This window comes from Staurois parvus, unplaced genomic scaffold (genome assembly GCF_062004578.1).
Source record: "Staurois parvus isolate SC_StPar_1 unplaced genomic scaffold, SC_StPar_1.0 ptg000025l, whole genome shotgun sequence".
Classification (NCBI taxonomy): Eukaryota; Metazoa; Chordata; class Amphibia; order Anura; family Ranidae; genus Staurois; species Staurois parvus.
The window spans coordinates 9,865,242-9,883,992 of record NW_028317821.1 but is presented as its reverse complement, the minus strand read 5'-3'; the positions used below and the strand labels follow the sequence as shown (position 1 = coordinate 9,883,992).

The 18,751-nt window shown below is 38.2% G+C and overlaps 1 protein-coding gene across 1 annotated transcript in view; it reads right to left on the bottom strand.

The window, feature by feature from the left end:
* STAB2 (stabilin 2) overlaps positions 1–18,751 on the bottom strand; it is a 197,896-nt gene that overhangs the window by 85,674 nt on the left and 93,471 nt on the right. The window contains exons 17-26 of the mRNA XM_089651824.1: positions 16,013–16,093; positions 10,708–10,860; positions 9,746–9,808; positions 9,558–9,653; positions 7,987–8,073; positions 6,926–7,037; positions 5,014–5,194; positions 4,764–4,857; positions 3,350–3,508; positions 1,984–2,079 (exon numbers count right to left, since the gene is read on the bottom strand). Coding sequence (XP_089507950.1) covers positions 1,984–2,079; positions 3,350–3,508; positions 4,764–4,857; positions 5,014–5,194; positions 6,926–7,037; positions 7,987–8,073; positions 9,558–9,653; positions 9,746–9,808; positions 10,708–10,860; positions 16,013–16,093 — 1,122 coding nt within the window. The remainder of the gene's footprint in view (positions 1–1,983; positions 2,080–3,349; positions 3,509–4,763; positions 4,858–5,013; positions 5,195–6,925; positions 7,038–7,986; positions 8,074–9,557; positions 9,654–9,745; positions 9,809–10,707; positions 10,861–16,012; positions 16,094–18,751) is intronic.

Below are 18,751 nucleotides of genomic sequence, written 5' to 3'. Positions count from 1 at the left end.
GGATGTCTGCTTTCTGGAGCCCAAAACTCTAGGGCAGCCTTTCTCAACCTTTTCAACACAGAGGAATCCTTGAAATAACTTTCTGGTCTCAGGGAACCCCAATGACTATGTCTACAATTCATGATACATTAGTGTGATGGTCAGTGGGAAGAATGCTGCTTACACTTGTGGTCATTGGAAAGAATTACCCCCTTACCTAAAAAGATCAGCGGTGTCAGTGGGAACTTTTCTGAGAAGCAGATATTGCTAATTTCTCAAGGAACCCCTAGCAACCTCATGAGGAACCCTGGTTGAAAAACCCTGCTTTAGAGTTAGTTCCCTCTACTGCATGCTAAGGCCTCTTGCATATGGGGAAAAAAATAAATTTGTAGCTGTGTAGTGTTTTTTTTTTTTTAAAGGATTTGAACACATAATTGTCCATGGGACTATTGTACACAGCTTCATAAAAAAAGAAGAAAAATAGAAAATGTTACGTTTTAATGCAGTAAGTTACACATATGCAGTGTAAAGAGAAGCACATGTGAGCATACAGGCGAATATTGAAACACTGGCAGACAGAAGAAAAATAATTTTCATGTATATGCTTGTGCACACGTTTATACGCTTGTGTAAAACGTATGTACGCTGGTGTTAAACGTATGTATACATGAGGTCTTTACAGAGCATAACTTCTGTTTTACTCAGGATATTTCTGCCAGAAACCTTAGTCAATTATTACGTCCACATGCAAAAGGACTTAGTATTTTGTTCTCTGCATTCCCTAGTACATGGGCATTGCTGTTTAAGGGCTGGTTCACACTGATGTGACTAGATGCGACTTGAGTCGCACAAAATAGCATGACAAGGGAAATCAAATTATATGCAATTGTGCCCACTCATATCAATGCAACTCAGCATGCTGCGATTTTGGAAAAAAGTTCCTGCACTACTTTTGTGCGGCCGCAGTGTGATTTTGGCCCCACAGAATATGTAAATTGCAGCCAAGTCACATTACATAATCACACTGAAAATTGTATCAAAACTGCATCATGGTAATGTGAACTGAACCTATAATGTATTTTATTATGCAGCACAGAACAAGATTGATACATCCAACACTAACTGAATTACAATGACATTACAAAATTATAGCTGGAACTCCTAAATAAGAAACACTGCTTTACAATAATAATATTTAAAAGGGGCACACCAAAAAAGAAAAACCATAATACTCATTATAACCACCACAAAGATACAAATATATTTTTCTATAAATCTTTGAAGAATCCCAGAATTAAAGACTATAGTCTGCCACTGCTAAACTACTTCTGAAAATTCTAATTGTCTGGCTGTCATACTGATCAAATGGTTTCAGACTTCTGCAGTCAATGAAACCAATATAAAGGAGTTTTGACTTTCCATTCTATTTTACATGCTTGTACTAGGAGTAACTCAGAAAGTATTGAAGCCAGAGACAGACAAGCTGCTACTATTTTCAGAAAGAGATCTGTGGAGAGGTGCAGCATGGCGCGACGGCAGTGAACACAGTTGCAATGAAACTTGAAATTTGTATTGAGCAGAATGCCAACGTTACAAACACCCTAGTTGGAAAGCGCTGCTGACGGAAACAGCTCACAGTTCAGTGCAGTAAGAGATGTAGCTGCGGAGAGGTGAAGAGACAGAGAAGCTTCTTCTCAGGTAGCGAGTCTCAAACCTGTCCCTACTCATCTGGAACCTTTCCCTATCACTAATCACTTTCCATAGCAAGATCAGTCTCTCTCCCAAGAGACCCAAGATGGCCACCAAGGGTCACATGGCTACTGCATAGTCAACTGGAACGCTTGTCCATTGACCCATGAAAACTAAGAGAAACTGTGTTTCCCCTTGACTTCGTCTCCAGTCCATGGTACCACTCGGGTTAATCACCACCTACAATGGAGAAAGCAGACTTCACCTGCCTACAAGTCAACAATGGCACTACAGGGTTCTGTTCTGGAAATTTACCATGGCATGGCACTTGTCCTTCTCCTCTAAACAAGTATTCACAGGTTCACATTGAATCCCATCACCCCGGAATCCCTTATTGCACTCACAATCACTCTGTAGAAAGACAAAAACACATACATTTTAATGATTATCAAATATCTATGAGGAAAAGATTTATACGGATCTTCTGTGATCAAAGCAATTGGTGCTTATATTAGCTGCAGTGAGTAGTCAACCCATCATCAGTGTTCAGTAGGAAAGAACTAGCATTTCAGGCATGCATTTTTTCAATAGCATTTGGTAAAATAAATAATGTACCAAATAGTGTAAAAACCAATCAATATATCGAAACCTATGTAGGTTTAAAGTACATGTTACCCTTAGCTTAATGACATGTAGTTAGGAAAAACACTGGCTATCATAAACAACGGCCATATTTTTTCATAAAATACAGTTTTCTCCTTTAGCTCAGGACTACTGATCTCCTTCAACCTCTTTCAGCCACTACTCTGGACCAGCTTTCTGATAGTGGCAACAATGAATCAAGCTTGCAAGTGTGTCAGGCAGCCTCATGTAGTCATCACCAGGTGTCCATGTGACAGGGTGACAACTAAGAGGCCCATAACATGAAGTGCCTGAATAAGGACCTTCATGGCAGTATCACCAGGTACTATTTGATTAAAATTTGCAGATTTAAAAAGATTGTAAACTACTTTTGAAATTGCATTAATGCGTTACATGGTGTTTTAATGATAGTGTTTACATAAACTTTAATGCAACATGGTAAGATGTGACAGTTAGGGCCCATTTAAACTAGATCGTGGTGTGGGAAACCCATGTTCCCTGCTAGTTTCCAGTACCACATTCAAATCACACTGCCCTTACAATCAGTGCAAAGTCATTGCAAAGTTAATGACACCCCAAATGCAAGTCACAAGCATTTGCTTAGTCCATGGGAGTCCCCTCCAAAAAAAAAAGTCCCTGTTTGTGTTTTCACCTAAAATTTATATACACATACATATAAAACATGCATTAAAAATTCTGCATTATATTATTTAATCACTACTTACTTACTCACTATTTAATCACTACTGCCAGCTACAACAGTATTTTGGGCAAGCATAGATTGACTTTCAGTAGTGATAAAGGTAGTTGAATTTTAAGGGATTCTAACACTGGCAAAGTGCCGCTTTTCTGACATTGCCCTATGTGTAACATCCAACTAGGCACAGTGATATTAACATTTGTTCCATATCCGGTATATACATTTATACTCAAGTCACAATTATAGAAAAAAAATAAAAATAAAATAAAAGATATGTATAAAAATAAAAAAAAATATATATATAAATGAATAATTTTTATGACACACTTATATAGTTACCTGTCCAGGTCCAATATACACACAGGTGGCATTAGCATGACATCCTCCTTTGTTCTCAAGTAGGCAATTATTGATATCTGAGCAGTCCAGTCCATCGCCTGTCCATCCTGGCCGACATACACATTTGTGAGCTCCTGACCCCAGTGGAATGCATTCAGCCTGCAAGGATACACCATTGTCACTGCACTCATTACAGACAGTATTAAAGTTAGGAGAGTGTTCACATCCTCTGCAAGCTATGAGACGGTCATATTTGCCTATATGTAGCCTTTAAATTATTGTTATAGTATTGTCAATGGAAAGCTAAGAACCAGATTAAGCCCAACTCTAGTCAAAACCTTTTCTTTAGTTTCTGATAGAATGGGTAGACATTCTTATTCATTTTTATTCTTGTCCATGACTTCACTGGGGAGATTTCCCTTCACATTGTTCTGGTGACACCTTGACAAGAAATAAGGGGAAGAGGGGTCACCAGGACATGAAGACACAGACTTTAATAGAAACCTTATAGAAATGTTAATTTTACTTATTTTGTCCATGTTAAAGAGATTTTCAATCACTTCCTGTCCTCTGATACCTTGTTTATTGTACACATCCCCTACTCAATAACTCTGTAAACACTTCTTTATGAAATAATTTCTTATTTTGATTTTCTGCCTTCTTGTAACATCCTCCATGAGCTCCTCAACATCATATTACCCCCTCACTTAGGTTTGTTTGGAAAGAGCAGTGCATGTTAGATGCAGTCAAGTGCACTGCTCTATGTACGCTACACATGCCAGAGCTCCTAGTCCATCTCAGGAGAGAGCAAGAGAGGATGACTACAGTCCTACTTACAGTAGGACAATTAAGACTGAATGTAGCCACACTCTAACAGGAAGTCAGATCATAGCAGCAGCAAAACAAAAAAGGAATTCAAAGCAGAACTAAAGATAAACATACTTACCTTAGTTCCAGCAGTTCGACACCTGCAAGGTCCCTAGACACCACCGGCATCTTCTCCATGTGTTATTCCAGGTGCCAGTCTTCGGCTGTTTTTAGTGGCTGGTGCAGGATGACATCACTCCCTCTCATGCCCGGGAATGCAGTCATCCTGGCACACTGTCAATTTGCTGGAATGTAAGCTGACCTGCGCATGCACAGCTTAGTATACATTCTGCAGAGGACTGTGAATAGACAGGTAAATGTACTTTCTAAAAACACCAGGAAAATCTTGCACCCTCATTGGGAACCTTAGTTCTCGTGCGGGCTGCAGTTTCCAAAGTAGTGCATGGACTTCTTTCCTGCGTGTCACGGTAGCCCATTCAAATGTATGAGCTCTCTTGTCCGCACAAACCGCAGCCCACAGAGCCGCGTAGATGTGAATCTTGCCTAAATACAAAAGTTGAAAGTAGCCGTGTGATCAAGAACTCACATTAACACTACAAAGCCTCTTATCAGAATTAAGACATGGATTTGTTTCTTTACAGTGAAATCCATCACCTTCATATCCTGGTTTACAAACACAGCTGAAAGACACATAAAACAAAAATGAAAACTATAAAAAAGTTGACTCGCTTCCAAAAATTAAAATACAGAATAAAAAGACACATGTGATTTTAAAGGACATACTGTATATAGTATGTGAATAATATTTTGCACTGATTGATAGTGAAGCAACATACTTGGGTGTCTTTTTGCTATATTCACATTCAGCATGAGCATGGCAGTAGGTTACAAGAGGTCCGCAGGGAGTAGTTTTCATATCACAGAATCTCCCTGTATATCCACTCTCACAGGATGCCGTCAGACAGCTACCATCACTGTCTATATGGTTATTGCATCTTCCATGGAGACAGTTACATTCTAAAACCAGATGACATTGTATTACATTAGTAATCAGTAACATACAGTTTTGTACAGTACTTTGTTAACCTGCTCAGGCCAACTGACTTTTACTAGAAAGTCACCTTCATCAGGTTTACAGCAACAATTCTCTGGGCCCAATGCCAAATGTAAATCAAATCCATGTTACATTTCCTCATTATTACAGTAAACAAGATACTTACATCAGAAAGTCAAACTAAACAGATAAGCAAAGTTTAGTTTTGATGAAGATTGTATAGTCAGAAATAATAAATTGAGATTGCAAAAGCACTATAGTGGCTCTGGATTTACTGACCATTTTGTGGTTCAGCTTGTTCTAATGATAATCTCTTTTATGGGCATTTGTTCATCATATTCTCATTTTGACTTGTCCAGGTTTGTGATAGGTGCATTTCAAGGTTTAGTATCTCAAAAATTGATATTTCTCATTTGGGATAAGCTCCAATGTTAAAGCTTAAGGTTAAGGTGTTAAGGTTTCTTTAGGTTAGGACTCCATTAGCTTGGTGTTTGATCCTGTTCCTAAACATTGGCCATAATGAGGCATCATAAATCCCTGTTGGATTTTCATTTATTTATAATGCAAAGAAAGCAAAAGAAAAAGTGGTAAGATCTGAAAGTGGACTACAAGATCTCATCCACCATAAAGGCATGGCCAGGATAAGAAGCTAATGGATGACTCAGTGCACAAATTATGGAAATATAACTTGGGTGGGCTGAGCCTTGCTATGAGAAATTCTTGCAAAATAGAACAAGCATGTAACAACGCTAATTCATTAAATGCCCTGAATAGTTCATGTAACTGTAAAGTGAACAATAAATTATATCTTCTACACTAGCCCAGAAAACATCTACAGTATGTTGGCCAAGCATCCAGCTATGCTCATAAAATAAAAAAAAGCCAAAAATTGGACTTTAACTTTGTTGGGTGTTTGAATTAATAACAACTTACTATAGCAAGCCTTCCGTTAACCTCAAACTAACTTTATAGTAAATAGCACATATATTTCCAGTACAATCTTAGCAAAATAATAACTTTTGTAAACCTTGTGTATTCCTGTAATTACATAATGTTGGAAGATATATAGGCTGTTTCCAATAACAAATCACTATTGGCAATATGTTTTTTGCTTTCCTAATTCTGGTTTCACACTGCTGCACTGCCATTTGGCTGTAACACAGGTGTACCTGCGGTTTTTCTGCAGTTAACCTATGGTTTCCCTTAGGCCTCATTTGCACCATATGAAGAGACGTGAGTTTTTCTGCACGCATTCTGCAAGGCCACAAAGGAAACAATTGTTTTCTATGTGCCCTGTTAACACCACAACACTGGTGTCGCATGCATTTTTTTTTCTGTGCAGAAATCTGTATAAAACTCCCTGAAATGCGCATATAAACTGATGTAAACTTGTGTCTCTGCAAGTGAAATCTGTACTTTTTTTCCATCAGTTTTTCTGCAAGTATGGTGTGAATGAGGACTTAGACTTTCTGTTAGATTGCTTGTTTTAGGTGCATTTTCTAAAAGCGCACCAAAAGCCCTGCATGCTGCATTTTTGGTGTGCTTTCAGAAAGCGCATCAAAAATGCGCAATCTAACAGAAAGTCTATGGGAAACTGCGAGTTAATCGCTCAAAACCACGGGTACATCTGTGCTGTGGCCAAACAGAAACCAAGACTACTGCTAACTGCTTCCTAGCTACAATACGGATCTTACTTTTATCACATCGAGGTCCATACATGTTGCTGTCCATACAACGGCGACAGTCAGGTCCAGTGAACGCTTCATCACAAACACATGTGCCATTGCCTGTTATACCATCCATACACTAAAATGTGGTAATCAATGTAAGGAAGAAAAAAAAGCCTATGAAACACAATATTTATACGCAACTGCAAGGCAATGTGTAATGATAAAGAATTAACAGTAATGATAATCTTTTTACTCTAGGAAAAAAATGCTTTTGCAGCTGAGGATTGAGGACACAACAATACGTAATTGCTTTTTTATAAAAAAATGCATAGGAGAAGTAAATGACAGTAAGTCTCCATTCACACTTGTACAACTTGCCATGCAACCTTGGACAAAAAATTTGCATGAAAAGTCACAGCTGATGTAATGGAAGCCGTTCAAATCTATGTGACTTTAAAAAGGTTCCTGCATTACTTTGATGTGACTTTCATGTGACTTGAGTGCCATAGACTACAATGTAAACTCTTAAAAGTTGCATGAAAATTGCATCTCAATGTTATCAATGTGACAGTTGTGTAACAGTCAAAGCCAAAGTCAACGGCCAAAGTTGCACCCATCCAAAGTTGCATAGTAAAGTTGCAATAGAAATTGCACGACTTTGGTGTCACGCAAGTCTGAATGGAGCCTTAAAGTAAAAATGTGCATGATAGCTATAGAATTTACTATAGTGGGGTTTTTTTGCTATAGTAAACTTAACTGTGAAAGTATACAATATCAACAGGGTTGCTTTTAAGTGGAACTCCAAAAAGAAACTTGGTAGAAGGATTAGAAAGTTTGTAAGATTTTTATTACTGCCGGGTGTTTCTGTTAGGAAGATGTCCAATTCCCTCTTGAGTTGGGGCAGGCAGCGAAGGGAATATAAACTGCAAAAACGTGTTTTGGAGGTAAGAGGGTGCTTCATTCAGGTTTTAACTGCTGTCCCTACTAGGAGATAGCCTTTTTCCTCCCTATCCAAAATAAAGAAAAATGTTTTGAAGTCCCACCTTAATTTATGATTGTTAAGGTGTTCTTCTTCATATATTTACCTCTCCATTTCCAGAGCATGGGTTAGTGAAACCACCAGGGCAGGGTTTGCATTCTGGGCCATAGAATCCTTTGCAACACTTGTGAACCTGTGATCAAGTTACAATATAAAAGTGAACATGACATAAAAATGGCCAGTGGCCAATGTAATTTATGTTTTATACATAATTTTAAATGTGCAGTAAAAAAATGTTTTGTGAACAGTCTAATAATAGTAGCCCTTAAAAAGTCAGACATGGAAGTTGCTAATGCTGACCTGTTTTAAAATGATAAGCTCCAGTGCAGTAATCCTTACCAATACTTTACTATCTGGTGAGTAACTGGCCTGGGACAAGTAATGTCAGGACACCTAATATATTTAATATATTAATCCAAGACAAGAGACTCAAGTCACAAACCTAACACCAGGAGATGGATTCTTATTTTGAAAAATATGTTTACAGTAAAAAATATTTTTGGAGTCAAAAGCAAAAATATTTTTAGAATCTAGTGGTATTTAATATTTACAATGACATGAATGAAAATAAAGATCCTTATCCTTGTGCTATAATGGGGATTAGCAATCAGCCTGTCACAATCTATCCATCAATCATGGCCATCTGACAGGTAGATTGCCATGCCAGCCACTTCTCAGACCTCAGACAACCGCAATATCTATCGCTTACCCTCAGGCTGCTTAGTCCCACTAGACGACTTGGTGTCTGCACACAAAACTCTCCCAGTGCTACTGGAATGGAAAGTGAACCCACTGTTAGAGGATTATTTTCAAACAGTGGGATGGTGAGTGACAGCTGTTTTTATAGGATGTCTGGTACACTACATTCCTAATTGTTCACAGCCAGTGGGGAGGAAAAAGAACATAATTGTTGTAACAAACACTCCTAACCCCTGCACTCTGCAAAAGATACTACTGACCTATGATTTGACATCACTTACTCCTGACCCCTGAACTCCTTATTACTACTGACCTCTACACTCTGTATTACTAACTACTGACCCCTGTACTCAGAATTACATACTAATGACCTCTGAATGCTCTGTTATCTACTCCTGATCCCTACACTCTGTGTTATATAATATTGACCTCTGAATTCTGCATTACTTACTCCTGACTCCTGCACTATGCATTCATACTACTGACCCCTGAACTCTGAAAAACTTACTCCTGATCCCTGCACTCTGTGGTAAATACTAATAACCTCTAAACCTATGTGGTATTTACTTCTGACCCCTGCCCTCTGTGTTTCACACTACTGATGACTACTGAAATCTGCATTACTTACTTCCAACCTCTTAAGTCTGTGTTACTTAATCCTGACCCCTGTACTCTGCATTACATACTCGACATTTGAATGCGTTACTTACTCCTAAAGCTTTCACTCACATTACTTACTCTTCCATGGTGTTCAGGTCAATCTCCACCTCTCCAAGGTTGCCTACCCCCTGTAATAAAGCTTTGTGAATTGAGATTATCAACTCACTAAAATGTAACTCTCTTGTACCTACATTTCTATTCTGACAAGGTCCCTTTGATGTAGGATCTCTCTTTGTTATTCATTGAACACATACTTACTGGAACTGTGGTATTGCAGTATCTAGAACAGCCAATGCTGGAAAAGTCACTCCCCATAATAGTCTTTCTGTAGAAACATTTGTGTGTAAAAAGTGACTGCAAAGAAAGGCGAAATTCACTATATTAGTTCCCTCTCTGCAAGTACATCATGTGTAAAACAATCAAGATGTAAATATAAAGGTTCTTACTGTCATTGTTGTTCCCTCTGGGCATTTACTGAAGAGGACCATAGCACAGGAGACACATGTTCCCTAGCAGAAAACAACATATTGCCATTTTTTCAAAAGGCTGTAAATGTGCAAAATGAAGTCTTATTTGTCTATGGTGAGTATTGAATTCCGTATCTGATTTTTCTTTTTATTCAGAAATCAAAGAGTTGGTGATTTTAAGGTATGTATGTGACCATTGTGTAATTATTTATAATATCACTGCTGCACAAGTTAGAAGTATGCTAATACTGGCAAAACACAGATATGCCAGATTTCGTGGAGGTAAAGGGTAATAGTCATAGACCTACTGTATATGGCCAGACCTTTTTAAGAATGAGCTGCCAGCTACCAGGCACAGGTTGGATAGCCTTATTGTCTACATGTAAACAATCTCTTTATCTATTTTGGTTTTGGATATAGCATTTAGTGGTTAGTACCCTGGTTAAGTTTTTACTGCTGTCTTCATGTTACGGTGCTTCAAACCCCCTATTTTCCATGGTTCCCACCATCATCAAGTGGTGAAAGTGGGAGTGAAACCACAATTTTGAATTGCCACAAGAACACAAATAGATGGGAAACCTTCCAATGAGGACACTTGTTTCAGTGAAAATTGTCTAGGAAGGGATTTCTCTTTGGAGAAAATTCCCCTATCTATTGAATCTACAGGACAGAGAGTGAAAGTGAAAGGAAATTCTCCTAGGGAAAATAGATATAAAAAATAAATTGACAGGGTTTTTCACTCTTACCTACACTATCCTAAATAAAAAAATGTTGGTGTTAGTTATACATTAGTATTTATTTTAGCCTATGTATGGTTTTGAGAAACTATCGCTGACAATTCACTATCAGTGACAATTTATTTGCCAAGAAAAGTGGTAGAGTGGCCAAGCACACTACTGAAAAAAACATAAGTGATTATTTTATCCCAGAAGTATACTTACAATTGTTATCTTATATGTATTCTCATCACATCTGTGAGGCAGAATAGGCAATATAGAGGGTGGAATGAGAACACCATCCAGTGTGTAAATGCGACCATTTTTTGCAGCAACATCAGCTTCTTCCACCTCTTCTCCATTCACTAAAATTTGTCCCTTTAAGACAGATTGGTGAAACACTTGGGTCAAATGAAAATTAAATTAAATTTAATTGCAAATATGGCATTTTTTTTATATCTAATGGAAAAACATATATTACATTTTTAAAAGGACAAATAGATACAGACACATGATATGCTTAAACATGACAGTTACTATTAATTTACAGAATTTAATAGGCTGGGGGAAATAGGACATAAAATGTATGGGCACCCTTTCCAGCTGATCCACTAACATTACTTGTTTGAAGGTCATTGAATGGAATTGATGTGTTGAACCTTAGTTCAAGTCAGGTGAAGACAGAAATTAAACTAAACCTGTGGCCAGGCAATACACATTTCTAACATTTACATACTCTTAACAAGCCCTCACTGACCTTTAGCTGCAGACACTGTGGAGCAATTCATGCTCTAATTTTACAGCAGAAGCATTAAAGTTAAGCTCCCCTGCTTTTATTTCCCAGAACTCCTGTTCTGGATTTACATGAAAGATTAGGAATCTGATTGTGTTGACCATCTTCACCTCATTGAACAGTCATAGTTTGAGAGTGGGAAGCTTGGAGAACAGAAAATCACTGCATGCTGATGACCTTGTACTTTGTCTAGCAGTCCCAGGTCCATAAGATATTATGTATACCTTCACAACTTACATACTTCGGTCTAATCCCTAAATCTCAACTGATAATTAGTCCTCATATCTGAACCCCTTTCTAGTATTCCTTAAAAATAAATTGACAGGGATGGAAGAACTCACCCTTGTGAGAATGATTAGCTTAATTAGGTAAGGTAATAACCTCATTATGAAGATCTTATCTGTATTTGTTTATTTTCTTGGCAATGCCTCTATGTGGCTTTCAAAACGTTTATGTAAGTGTACTGACACACTGGTTCCATCAGTTTATGGTGTTACTCTACCAAAGAGTTAAGAAAAAAAATCCTAGAGATACCAAAGGGGGCTGGCCCTGTTGTATTTCAGGAAATACTGCCTAGTAGGTCAAATTATGCTTGCTTACTGATGGTTAATTAAGGAGGCTAATGATAATGATACTGCAGCAATTATGGAGGCAGCACAACTGTGTTCCTTTGATTCATTACAGAAAGTTTTATAGAAGAAGTTTCTAGCTCCTTTTGATCTCACAATGTATATGAAAGCCACCAAAACTTACAGGCACTTTACCCTTTTGATACTGGAGAAAATTTCCCTACACTACCCTATGAAGAAATCCTTCTTTCTCTCATTTCCAAACTGTCCCTGATCCAGTATGTAGTATCCACTAGGTGGGGCTGGTGTAAGGTAAATGTATTTTTGGCTCATGGTAGTAAGTGAGTCTGAATTTACTGTGGGTTCAATGTGAGATCAGGCTGGGTGACTGAGAAGGTTGGAACTCTTTTGCCTCCACCTGCTTTGGAGGCCAAAGGAAGCTTCCAGAAGCCAGTGAGCAGAAGGGTGGAGATCTCAATATGCATATTCATGGGAGTTTGAACAATCCCAGGCTAAGAGGTCCTGGTAGTGTGGTAGACCAGCCCATAAGTATGAAGGAGCCATGCTAGAAGAGGTTAGAGTCGAGAGCTGGGAGGAAGATGGATTGAGGAAAGTGCTGGTGTGGATCCTGGGAGGGGGCCCTGGTGAAAGAGGGTTTACCTACAGGCTGGGAGCTTGAAAGAGGGACCTCCACTGTTCTACAGTTCACCAGGGAAGGACAGCCTGTCAGCAGGGGAAATAGCCAGCCCAGCATAAGGCCTGAAAACAGTTTCAACTTTAAAGCTACAGGAACAAGACAGCGTGGGTACCTTCACACTCCCGGGGCCTACAAGGGACAGGTCAGTCAGCTGTCATATCCAACTAGTTCTCACTGGGACAGTATACTTATGTGTCTTGGAATCCCTTGCCCTGGGATACTTTTCATGACAGCCAGATGGATGAGAATTTTTTATCTGGGGTCTGAAGAGATTCACCTAAGGTGACTGATTGTTCTTAGTAAGGACTGTGTGCTGATCCGTTAAGAGACAAAAGCCACTCTAGAGTTAGTAGAAATTCCATGATCTAATGTTCGCTTTTTGTTCATAGGAAGTTTTGTCCTCCAAGTTGTTTCAGTTCCAATGGGCATCCCACATACCCCTAGGCTCTATCCAAACTGTTTAACCTTTAATAAAACAAACAAAACAAAGCTCATGGACTGATCATTGACTTTAGATGCAAGAGTAGAAAATGCATGTTGCTTGGCTGTGCAGGAAAATAGGGGGACCCAAGACCAATTTTCAAGAGGGTAGTGCTAAAAGTAGTATGGGCATCATAGGTTACTAAAACTATCCCTGTTCCAGCACTGTAGACATCAAGGAGGATTAATGGAGAAGTAAAACCAAAGCTCTTTTGGCTCTACTTCTCCTGTGAATCACAAGAGCACAGTTCGTTCTGCACTCCTGTGACTGGTTTTCAGCTGACAGTAGGCTGAAGTCTGCTGTCCGCTGATGTCACTTAGCCAAACCAGGCGGGAGAAAGATCCTGGCTTCAAAGTCAGGAGCCACCACAGAGTCTGCAGCAGCACCTGGCTCAGCCTCTCAGCTGACCCAGCAGGGGACAGCTTCAGCATCGGACCAATGCTGTATCCACCTATGTAAGTATAATAGGGGGAAACAAAACAATACTTCTCTTTTAAAACTATGGGAATATCTTCATGATAACAATTTTGGCTCATCTGACTACATCAAAAGAAAATTTCTGCTCCCAAACAAAATTGCCTTTGGATATCTTTAACTCTGGCATCTTTGTCTTGCACAATTTGGATCCTTGGAGGTGAAAGCCTTTCCAGACCTCTATCCAATGTCTATCAGTTGTTATTTCCTGATACAAACCAGTTGCTCTCAATGTGCATAAATTAATGATTGATGAATGCTTTAATGTTGGACCAGGATGAATAGGAGCATATTTGTGTTTTACAACCTTTATATTGTCCAAAGATCGCTTGATTCATTTCAGATTTGTCCATAGAGAATACCTTTTTCCAGTTAGGACAGCTAGATTCCTTTCAGATAACTAATCAACTTGTTTGCACTGCGTAGGGGTGACAAGATTATTTTATACACATTTTATGGACTTGAAAGCATTATTACTACTTCAGCAGGTAGTACTTTGTTGAGCCTTCTTCACTTATATACATCAGAAACAATCATATTCAAATAGAAATTATGCAAAATCCTTCAAACTTACCTTAATGTAAATCACTGAAAAAAAGACTGCTAGCTCAACTCCCTACATACCAAATAATATATGGACTGATTAGGTGTAATGCCCACAAGAGTGCATCTAGTGTCCCATACATCCATTTCTCTTACACTCTTGTGCATTTAGGTAGCTTCCAGATCATAACCCTGCCTTATGGTAGGTGAAATTTTGACAAATGGGTAGGGGTGAGAATATATACATGTCCACTCAAATTAAATCCATTAAAGAACTATCAGAAGGGTGTGTACTTTGATTCTTGATGTTTATAGGAGCTTATACTAGATATATAGAAGAACTGGCTATGAATATTGCATCATATTCCGATGTAGTTTTTAACTGCAAGTGGTACCTGTGTGGTAGGCTGGGCTTAGTACAAGGCCTTTTGTGGTTGATTGTTCTCTCTGCACATCACATATTGAGTAGCATGGTGTATATTAGACTATGCAAAAAAAAATGTAATGAAAGGAATTTACTAAAAAAATTGAGAAGGGAAAGCATGGTGAGTTCCCAGGTAAAATTACTTTTTCTGGATGACTGAGGAAACTCAAAGAGTAGTGAACTAGAAACCATATTTCTAACAACACATGATCATTTCTATGTACTGTATATAGTTTCACTTCTTTTTAAACCACTCTGTAAACCGCCAAGTGGTAAGAGGGACATTAGAAACTCAGATCCAAAATTTACCCTGGATTCTCTTTCTTTTGCTTTCATTGATGTGGCCAGGTGGGAACAGTATTGCTTGTGTGGTGGACTTGCTATAACTATGGTTAATACCACCAGGATAGCCCTCCTAAATGATTCAGTTGGCAAACTTTCTAAACATACTCAAACTTTGATTTATTCTATGTTTCTATTGGCTAGGATAATGATAGCCACATTGTGGAAGGGCAGGGTGGCTGATCTATCATTGATGAAGTGCAAACTAAACTGGATAATGCTTAACAAAAAATGGTTAGTGATATGTGAGACAAACAATGGCCATTTTATAAGGTCTGGAACCCCTGGATTTCATACTTACAACTACGGTCTGGTAACAACAAACTTGTTGGGTTGGCAGAAATGGTCCTTTGAACAGCCACTCTCTTTCACCATCTTCCCTAGCTTATTCCCTATCCTCCTTTCTATACATTCTTCTCCTTCTTCTTGTTAACATTACTATATTCTATATTTTAAATCCTGTGCTCAAACTCATATGCTATTGAGAGGTTATATATGCAATTTTTGTTCTCATAGATCTTTATGTTAATACCTTTTCTATAAAAGGTGGATATTCTCGTAGTTGTTCAGAGTGGTTTTCTTGTACTGTAATACTACAGTTGACGTTTTTATCTCTATTCTTGGAATGTAATTCAGGATATATTGTATGGATTATCGTTTAGAAAAAGCTATTGTCTACTGATTGCTGTTCTCTTATTGATTGTATGCTGTATAAGAATTTATTATTGAGTGCATGCTCTGGTATCTTTTTTATTCTGTATTTTGTGAAAAATCAGTAAACATTACTGAAATAGAAAATCAGATCGCTAACGGAGAAAGACAGTTGGTGCCCGTGGTCACGTTACATGGCTTTTAAAACTCAAAAAATAATGTCACTTTGTCTTTTCTTTTATTAATCCTGATATCCTCCCTTACTTGCGCTTCTATGTATGTGTGGAAAAGGGTTCATTCACTTCTTTTCCAAATAAGGATAATGTGACTTTCCAATAAGTCAAGGTGTCTCAAAAGCTCACTAGCATTTTTATTATGAAAATATAAATGAAATGTATTTTATTCATATACTTTTAGGAGACCAAATTAATGTGCCAGATCCACATTTTATGCAAATATATACTTAATTCATACTCTTTTAGGAGACAACAGAAAGTAATGAACATTGACTACATCCTAAAGAGCTACAAATGAACAGAAACATTCTACTACTTACATTACTGGTTGTGTTAAACTGGATCATTTGGTTTGCCATACTCATAATCTGAGTGGATGATATGATATTCGCAACATCCAGCTGTAAAGAGTCAAGATGATGATCAAACATTTATAAAAGATATCAGCTTCAAACGGGGCCGAGTAACGACCTTGAAAATGTACATCCTGCCCAAAATCTTATATATATTTCACACACTTCCCATACTAATCCCCAATACCTTTTCTCCAAACTACAATCAATTCTCGCCAAATTTTTATGGAATTCTAAAAAGCCTAGGTGTACTAATAATCTCCTGATATGCTCAACAGGCGCAGGTCTCCCCCCCCTAAAATCCTACTATAATGCTACTCTTCTTGATCAAATATATTTTTGATGGAACCCAAGAGAAAAAAATCTGGTCCACAAACAATGGAAACCCTCCCATTTCTTCCACTTAAATCCCAAAATTTATTCCTAATACCATCAACACCCCGAACAGACTACCAGTTGAAACACCCATGTATCCAAGCCGCTTTACAAGCCTGGTATGATCTTCTAACCACAGAATACACTGACACCAAACAAATCCTTACCCCAATTAACATACTACATCTCATTTCACCCTCTCTGGAACTATCCCAATGGAAAAAACGAGACCTCTATATAGGCCACACTCTAAATTAATTTCAAAATCTCCAAACCAAATTTAATCTCCCTACCACTGAATACTACTTAAGAATCGCTCATTGCATACAAACAAAAAATATATCCCATACCACAAAGATCCCAAATACCGCCTATGATTTCTTTACCAAACCACAATACCCAGGTAAGGGTATTTCCACTTTCTACACGTATATAACTAACTTACAATTCACTCTAAAACCTACATCCCTAACTAACTGGGAAAAAACCCTTTCAGAACCAATTACGACACAGGCATGGGAAAAAGCATTTAACACCACTCACAAATATTCCCGATATAGTTAACACTGGGAATCATACTTAAAAATCCTTCACCAATGGTACCTAACCCTGGCAAACTAGCCATTTACTACCCAAAAAACTCTGCTTCTTGCTGGTGACAATGTGAAGATGTAGGGTCAACATTACATATACTATGGTCAATTAGATCCTTTTGGAACAGTGTCTTCCAATTAACCTCCGAACTATCCAAAACATCGATAACACCAAACCTTTCACTTGCACATACACATTGGGATTGAAAAATTCCCCCATAACTCCCATCCATACTATCATTGTTCATACCCTTTTCGCAACCAAAATTAATATAGCCAGATTATGGAACACTACCACTGCTCCTTCCCTCAAGTCATTGATCACGGATCTTAATTTCCAATGTCAAATGGAAAAAAGATCCGCCTTTAAGAACTCCACCCAACACAAATTCAAACCCCAATGGACTCGCTGGTTACATAACCCTAACTGCTCAGTACATTGCTGATAACCTAAATACAACTTGAGTTGCCCACCAACTCTAGACTAGTACTCTTTCTTCCACCTCGTTACACTTACCCCTCCCCCTCCCTACCCCCTTTCCCACCCCCCCCTTGTTCAATACCCCTTCACCATCCCATACACCTTGCCAAGATTCAACACATATCAAAGAATACCTCTGATGTTAATGTTTTATATAAAAGATATCAGAAATCTAACTAAGGCTGAGTTACTAAACAAAAATCTTCACACTAAGCTGTATGAAGAGTCACTTAAAATATCCCATCATATGCAGATAAAATACGTAAAGCGAAATTTGCTTTACACATGATTAGATATTTAAAGTGAATATTCACACAAATTATTGTGTAAAGATTGTCACCCATTTTAGCAAATCAGCCTCATTATGTTCATTATGTATATTATGTATAAGATGTATGTTAAAGCTGAATTCCAGGTATGGTTTGTATTGCATAGTTACATTGGTCAGGCTTGGACCAATGTAAATATGCATATTCTATACCTGTGGGATCACTGTGGAGTTGGAAATCGTGGTAGTAGCTGCCACTGTAACAGTGATTGCTGCTATCTTCCAGGTACATTTTCAATCAGCTGCCCTGCTGCATATTAACCATAGGGGGTCACTTGCCACATACTGCATATTAACCACAGGGGACTATATGATCACCATTCAAAGAACGCTTTGCATTTTTATCAATGAATTCCAATATTCTTGTGGAGAGGTGGGGCAGTGACATCACAGCTTGACCAATAATCTAATCAGAGAACACTCTGGATTCAAAATACAAGGGTGTTAATTTACTAACACCGGGGAGCACAAAATTTGGTGCAGCTGTGCATGGTTGCCAGTCAGCTTCTAATTTCAGCCTGTTCAATAAAGCTTTGAAAAAACAATGGAAACTGCTTTCTATGCAGAGCTGCACCAGTTTTTGCACTCTCCAGTTTTATTAAATCAACTCCAAGGTGTTCTCTGAACTGTGACTAGCATGGGATCCAGAAGATTGCAGCCATCACTGTAGTAGTGGTTACTGCCACAGCTATTCTCTGCTTCCACAGCAGTCCCACAGGTATGGATTACATAAGCTGGAGCAATGTAACCTAGAAAATACAAACCATACTTGGAATTCAGCTTTAATGCAAAAATGTTAAAGCTTTGAATAGAGTATAGAATGGTTAAGGTCCCTGTCAGTTTTTTTTATTGTCTGTGTCCCATCAGGATGATTTATATTTACTTCCTTTTCTAGAGACACAGCAAGAAGTAAGAGTAGATCTCGTCAA